The sequence below is a fragment of the Haliaeetus leucocephalus genome, unplaced genomic scaffold (assembly GCF_000737465.1).
Source record: "Haliaeetus leucocephalus isolate CR32 unplaced genomic scaffold, Haliaeetus_leucocephalus-4.0 Scaffold657, whole genome shotgun sequence".
Classification (NCBI taxonomy): Eukaryota; Metazoa; Chordata; class Aves; order Accipitriformes; family Accipitridae; genus Haliaeetus; species Haliaeetus leucocephalus.
The window spans coordinates 2,733,243-2,741,109 of record NW_010973093.1 but is presented as its reverse complement, the minus strand read 5'-3'; the positions used below and the strand labels follow the sequence as shown (position 1 = coordinate 2,741,109).

The 7,867-nt window shown below is 46.2% G+C and overlaps 1 protein-coding gene across 1 annotated transcript; it reads right to left on the bottom strand.

Annotated features, from left to right (window-relative positions):
* Positions 1-6,847: 6,847 nt before the first annotated feature.
* On the bottom strand, positions 6,848-7,861 carry LOC104839278 (urotensin-2 receptor-like; the record flags this gene model as incomplete). Its single annotated transcript, XM_010579484.1, has 1 exon — positions 6,848-7,861. A coding segment is annotated over one exon (1,014 nt), but the record flags the coding sequence as incomplete, so codon positions are not given.
* Between the last annotated feature and the right edge of the window lie 6 nt (positions 7,862-7,867).

Sequence of the window (7,867 nt, the reverse complement as noted above, 5' to 3'; positions counted from 1 at the left end):
AAGGGAGGATGCTGCAGGAGCTCAGCACAGAACCTGGTACTGCCTACTGCCGTGCGCAGCTTGTCTGGTGGGACCTGCATGTCCCTGAAAGTTTAGATGTCCTCCTCTACATGTGTCTTCAAGAGTGCAGCTGTCTCTCACCTTTTCAGCATTGCTACATTACAGTTAATTTACCTTCTCCATCCTTCCAGATTTTTGACCAATAAGTTCAATGCAGCCTGAAAACTGCTACGTAGTGCCTTTTCCTGGGAGGTTTCTTGGAAGAGCCAGCCTTGTGGTTCTCAAATGTCAAGCTGATATTTAAAAAAAAAAAAAAAAAGGCACAGAAGTGTCATGAATTTGATGGACGTCCCTGGTGAGGTTTCCAGGAGTGCATATATAAAGTGGTAACTCTCTCCAAAAGGCTATGTTTATGGACCCACCACATTTAGCTTCAGGAATCTCCCTTGCTTTGTTTGGATGAAATCGTGTTTGGTTTGAGTTAAGAATTCAGGAGCTGAATTCAATATCCTAACGGGAATGCACAAGGAAAGGCTAACAATATCTCAGAGAGACACTGGCCTAAACAAGCTGAAACAAACTTAGCAGATTTTACTTCTCCAGCATTAGCACCGCTTTGGTTTTAGAACTGTATCCTCTGCCAAGCACGGCTGATATTGCTGGATGGTTTGATTTTGCACAAGCTTATTTACTACTTTCTCTCCAGATATCTTGATGGAGGGGTTTGGGTAGGATCTTCTGCAATGTTGAAGTTCAGCCTTCTCTAATAAATTCAACAAATGCCTCTTACTTCTTCACTGTATTTCTCACTGTAGAAGCATTCCTAGTGTTTACAAAAATGTTTCATTTAAATTATAACTGGAAAGAACCAGAAAAGTAGAGCCCAACTGCCAGAAGAATTCTTCAGGATTCATTTCTCCCTTTCCTCTTTTCATTGTCCCTTTCTTGGGCGGGGAAGAAAAGGAAGATGTTGCAGCAATGTTGCTTTGGTATATCCCATTGGGAACTTTTTCTTTGGGGACAAGATGGCTCTAGTTGGGACCACAGATCACAAAGCTCAGTTTTGACCATTCGAAACCTGCTAAGATGAAGTTAGTCTCCCCCAAAAGTGACAGACACCACAGTAGAAACTCGGTGTGGGCAGAAAGCTGGATTCCTGAGCAGAAATCTTGATAATTTAAAAAAAAATCTTAATATATATCCCATTTAGGGTTTTAATATATCTCAATAATTTCTTTCAGTGTTGGGTGTCTGACAGAAGCTTGTTGCATCCTAGAGGTTTGGCCAAGCGAGCCGGCAGTGAACTCCTCCGTCTGCTTTCACAAAACTCAACCTGGGCCATCCAACCCCCCGATACTTTGCTACCAACTGACGCATCCTTTCTCTCTGCTGTGTTTTAGATACATTCCCAAACAAGGGCAAAAAAGCTTGTATAATGATAATAACAATAAGTTTAAAGGGTACTTACATCCTGTGAAGCTGCAACTACTATTTTGAAGACAAAGCAATATATTTCTTAGAAGCCACAGCAATTAACTCCACGTCTCTCCTATTCCCCAGAAAAACTTCAAACCAACAGCAACAACCAATATTATAAGGCAAAAAAACCCCAGCTAGGCTAAACTGTAGTTAGTCACTGGCTCTGGGTGTTTCTGTGGGTGCTGGCAGCGAGGATGCTGTGCAAAATGACAGGAATAAAGTTAGTCTGGGTTCGGCATAGAAAGAAATGTGGGAGGGGAAAGTTAGCACTTGGAAGCAGGCTTTCTCTTCACAACAGGCTTTTCCCCTTCAGAAGTGTAGTAACATTATACTTTAAAGAAATTAAATGCTATTATATAGGCAGGTTGTGCCCTGATTCTGTGCAACCACTACATTTTAAAGCCTAAAATAAAAAGCCAATTTTCTTCCCCAAGACCTCAGGATGGAAGATTGCTGCTGCCACCGGAGGGACTCACAAATACGACGATAGGAGCTGAGCATCCCCAAACTGGCCAGATTTCCTGGTGAGGATGTCTGACTTTCAGGGGCTGCCTTTTAGGATTTCTCAGGTGCTCCGTTATCTGCTCCCAAGGCTTGAGGGCTGGGTTCGGACAGGAGGTTTGTGCACTTTCTCTTCTCATTGTGCTGATGGGGGAACAGATTATGAACTTAACCATCCTGCCTGTTCTCCTCAGTTAATGCAACTGGGCAGCAGGCGGTGCATTTTGTAGCATGCAAGGTAGAAAATGCTCATAAAATCACCTCTATTTCACTGGCTTCCTTGTTATTCAATCACACACTCTGCACCAAAAATGACTACTAAAATAGGAGTTAAAAAGTTAATGATTTGCTCACATTCATGATTAAATTGTGACATGGGGCTTTTGAGCATTTATTGCAAATTTGGTTTAGAAAAGTAGAGAGAAAGAGGATTAAAAAAATGTGTGACTGAAGGCAAAGTCTGCAAAAATTCAGTAAGGTTCAAATGGATTCTCCTGTGTCTGGTGAAAACAACCATTCTTACTTGTCCCACAAAGGACTGCTGTTTTCTCTTTGCAAGTCAAAGTGGAAAAATTGCCATTGCTGCAGCAGCTAGATACTACCTTAGATTAAAGGAAGGAAAAAGGACTCGGGATGAAACTGCATATCTTTCACAGTCTGGGTTGATTTTTTTTTTTTTCAGTCATAAAAACATAAACTCTAAGGGGTGTTGGACAAGATTTTCTAGTGATTAAACTATTCTTTCTTGTAAAGCATGTATGGAGTTCTGCAGTGACAACCTCTGGCTCAGCAAGAAAAATGCTGTTGCCTTTCCTAAAATTCCCATTTTGCTGGAGAACTAGCTGTGTCACTAAACCTGCAGCAAAATTTCATTTATAATAAAAACCCCAAAACATTAAGAACCACAGGATTACAATGATTTGGGTATGAGAAGTGATCCCAGAGTACACATTGCTTGCCTTCTTGGAACGTAGGAGAATAGCCAAAGTAAAATTGTTTTCAAGGAAATCACCACATTTTGCTCAGGTACAGCCCGACTGACTTTCCTGTTGTTACTTCAGCCCTGGCCTGAGATGCTTCAGATTTACCATAAGTGACAAGATATGCAGAGTTTGCAAAGTCCCATCATCCAGATTCTGTTTATGTGTTGCCTCTCACTTCCTCTCAACTTTCATATGCTTTTGTAGCCTCTGTGGTTGTGGAAACAAGATGTGGTTTTAATCTCACGATTTTGCGAGTCCTGACTCATTCTTTTCAGTGTTGAGGACAGGTAATACCTCTCCCTCACACAGGAAACAGCCTGAGCTGCTTTAGAGCAGTTTTGCGTGGCCTGCACACAGGCAGATGTGCTTATAAATACCGAGATCCTACCAAATCCAAACCAACACCCTCCCCAAAATACTCCGGGTGAGCTGCATGCAGAGGTACCCCTTATGGGTAACTTAAAGGTTGTGTCAGCCCCAGACAGGACTCTCTGCTATAGACAGGCAGCAGCAATCACCTTCCAAAGATAACTACCAATTTGGTTTTGTTGCTAAAGGAAGATACATGAAGACTGCGTCCCATTTCCAAAACACGAGCACACCCAGAAGAGTCAAGGATTGCCCAATCACAGACAAGAGGAACTCGGTTAAAACATCTGCTCTTGCGGGTATTTATGAAGTGGGTCAAACCTTCTGACTTTTGGCAGTTTAACTGGTCCGATGGGACAATAAGAGGGATGTTGTTGATGTAATTCATCTTTTAAATGGAGCTCTGATCCCCGGGAGTACAAGAGGCTCCCGAGGAGTTGTGTTTGCAAAGGTCTGCTCCATGTCGTGCCTCCTGCGCTGCTGAATAGCCGTCATTCATCACACACAACGGCATCTTCTGATTGCTGGCCAGTTTTCCTTGTTACACAGGCTCTCCTCCGCCCCAATGACATGCTTTGTGGGCATCATCAAATTTACTGGTTCTCTTGCTAGAGTAACCTCGTACAGGTTTGTCAGAGCCTGATGGGAGAGAGGAGTAGCACTGGGATGGGACCAAGCTGAAGCACATACTGGTTGAAAAACCTGATGAGTGACAAATTTCCAATATTTTGCCTTTCATCTGGATGCTCCTCCATCAACCCTTTGATGTTTAATGCTCTGACGATGTGGCACAGAAAGCACATCCCCTATGCACCGTTTGTGATGCTGAGCAGAATAGCAGAATCCCTTCTGGGGACTGACAGGGCATCTCGGGAAGCATAGCCCAAATCCAACCCTTCTGTGTGCTCGTCCCCATACTAGGTTACAAGTGGAGATCTTATCTGCTCTGCATTTTCATCCCTTTTTTCCTAGGCATGAGTCCTTTTCAGCTTCCCCTTCATTAATAACTATGTTTTTAGACTGTTTGGCTTTAGATGTTTTAATGTGTGGTTTTTTAAAGCAGAAAGTGTATTCCCTAATACTCTTTTTGACACCTATACAGCTCTTCCATCATCTGCTTCCCCTTACATACCTGTTAATAGATATACACTGTACCTTGCAACTATTTCATACATCGTAATCATCCATCCTATAGCAGCCTTGTAAAGCTGTGGTGGGTAAGTGGCCTTCCAAGGACCTTCTCCTCAGGCCAAGCAATGGAAATCAAGACACAACAGCACTGTGTCGCATCAGGATCCAAATCAGGGTGGGTTTTTCTTTCTGTAGCCATAAGAAATTTTTTTTTTTTCCTCAGAGGTGGGCAAATGGCATGTTCAACCCCTGGAAGGGGTGCAGCCATGCTTGGCTCTGCCAGGATATCCGTCTGGCCATACCGCTATGCTCCTGAGAGCAGGACGGCACAGCACACCTCGCAGATGACGCACGTACTCCAACCTTCCCACACCGCCTTTTGAATTAAGTCTTATCTTTGTTATTCTTCTATGGGAGTGACTTCCAGCCTCGGAAATGGGAAGCAAAGGAAAAGTAACAATGACTTCAGAATGAATAATTAAAAAATGAATTAGTTCCTGAAAAGTTGTTCCTAAAAACTGTTGAAGACCGCTCTCCCTGCCAATTCCCAACATGAACTGTGTGTTAGTCCCCCTATTTCACAAGGAAATGTGCACCATTAGGTCTATTTACACTGCCCAGCTTGGTAGCCTTCACAATACTGGAGCATGACAAAGTGGTCATCAGCATTTCAAAGACAGTTCTGCAGTTAAAATCAATACAAGCAATTCTAAGGTGAGTTTCTTATTTCCCTCTCCCTGAAAAGCACCCCAATAACTGCATCTATAAGAAGAATGCCCAACTCTCGGCACAGGAACGTGCTTCCCTGGTCTTCATCCAACATGTGCCCTGAAGGGTTTATTTTTCCGCTGTTAGTTAAGTGCATAAAAGCCAGCATGTTGCTGTGCTGTGTTCTCTGCTCCCAGTCCTTGGCTGGGGTGTCGACACTTCGTGTCTCTGCTTTAGCACAAACATACCCTAAGGTTTGGCATGTGACATAAGAGGATCACCCAAGGACACGGGAACCCAGTAACACTGCAGGGCTGGAGTGGGACTCCCCTCGAGCAGATGGGGGTTGGAGTATGCCATAAGGAAGTGGAAACGACTGTTCCTTAAGCAACTGCCTGCTCTTTCAGAAGTCCCTGGGCATCAATAGCTGCTGACAATAGTTTATACAACTTGTATCGTGCTTTACTTATCCCCAGAGTCTGTCCCAGAACAGGAAAGAGGAATATTGAACCCAACTTCATGCCCACGTACATGAGCTCTTCAGAGAACAGCTCGGAACGACAGCCTCTCTCCTGGTAAATACACCCCCCTGAGCTGGGTGAAGAGACCATGCGAGGGGAAACCTGATGATGGTCCATTTTTTTTAACAGCATTCATTGTATAAACTGGGGTTTTACAGTTGTTTAGGTGCTTACAGGCATCTCTACTGTCTGTGGTGAAGGTTTACTATGAGACGCTAGGTGGGGAGAAAATGAGCAGAATACATTGAGGCAAAATGCTTTTGATTACATGTCATGAATAAATTTGTCCCTTTTATGATGAGTCTCATGATACAGGATTCAGTCATTTTTCTTAGAGCCTTAGGTCTTTGAGTGATAGGATTATAAAGCATTTTTCTTTCTTTCCAAGGTAAATTTTCAGTTTTTCAAGCCCTGTTGACTGTTGAGAAAGGGACCAGCTTTAAAAAAAATAGTCAGTGGCAAACTCGAATCACCTTAGGTAGAACCCTTAAAAAATTACACGCTTTTTTTAGATAATCCTGTGGTTTCTGACAGCTTACCTTGTGGTTTTTGAATGCTTGGAGTTCGAAGTGCTGCTGCAATGAATTTTAAAATAGAGACTTTAAGCTTGATGAAACCGTAGTGCACTCTAATGTAACAGGAAATAGGAAAAGGGGCTTAAAGGTCTCCTTACACGCTCTAGAAACGAAACAGACAATGGTAACATATAGGGCAAACCCAAGGCTGGCAGCTGAATTAAGCAATACCAGGGCAATCTCAGACTTTTGCAGATCTGACCCAGCTGTAGCCTGAAGATAGCACTGAGAAACCATACAGGAGAAACAGTGCAGAGCTGGAGCTGGGCAAAACTCAGCAAAGTGTGAAAAGAGTTTGTGGCTGAACCGAACAAAGTATCCACCTCATCTTCCGCACCCCAAACCCTGAAGGATTTGTCCCGCACGGCTGCTGGCTCCCGGCAGGACCCTCCTGACAGCCCTAAGCCAGAGGGAAATTCAGACGCACCTCCTAGTGCTTGGGTTCACGCAACTTCTTGCCCCTAACTAGAGTGACCGCCAGAAATCAGTTTTTAGGACCCTTCAGGGCTAAGGGCTCCCAAAGCCCTACCTTGGCCAGACGCTCTGCTGGTCCTGGTGTCTCCGGAGCGCTTCCTCTTCCTCACTTGTCCTTCAGCGTGGCCATGCCCACGGCCTCCGAGCTGTAGTCATACTGGTTGCTGGAGGACGTGGACCGTCCCCAGGAGCACTGCAGGTTGGAGCCCCTCTTGCGAAAGGACGATGTGAACCTGTAGAAGTTGCGGTGCCTGTTGCGCAGGTATTCCCGGTAGTTTTTGGTGAGCAGGGTGTAGAGGAAGGGGTTGATGCAGCTGTTGCTGTAGGTCAGGCAGGTCACCAGGTAGTTAATGCACTTTTGGGTTTGGGTGGTGAGCTGCAGGGAGCTGCTGTAGAGTCGCACCAGCTGCCAGATCCAAAACGGCAGGAAGCAGGCCCAGAAGACCAGCACGATGCTGAAAATCATGATGAGGACCTTCTGCCGGGGGGACCTCTTGCTCTTCTCCTTGTGGGGGGGGTTCCTCTGGGACTCCAGGTAGGTCCTGGCCAGGCGCGTGTAGAGGAAGCCGATGATGATTCCCGGGGCCATGATGCTGGTGCTGAAGAGCACCGTCAGGTAGGTCCGGTAGGCATCCACGCTCCAGGTGGGCGCGCACATCCTCTTCACCTTGCCCTCCGCCTTGCCCCCCTCGGTCAGGGTGACCATCAGCATCATGGGCAGGGTAAGGAGCAGCGAGACCGACCAGACGGCCCCCGCCGTCACCTTCCGGTAGCCGCGCGACCGCTTCAGGGTGTCCAAGGGCCGGGTGACGGCCAGGTAGCGCTCGGTGCACATGAGGGTGAGGGTGAAGATGCTGGCGTGCATGGTGAGCAGGTCCAGGCTGAGCAGGATGCGGCACCCCAGGTCCCCGAAGTACCAGTCCTGGGCCAGGTAGGTGCAGACGATGAAGGGGATGGTGGAGAGGTAGAGCAGGTCTGCCAGGGCCAGGCTGACGATGGAGCTGTACATGGGGGCCGCGCAGCGCGCCGAGTGGCACATCACCACCAGCGTGTACACGTTGCCCACCACCCCGGCCACGTACATCACCGACAGCACCGTCCCGAAGGCCGACGGGATGAGCAGGGG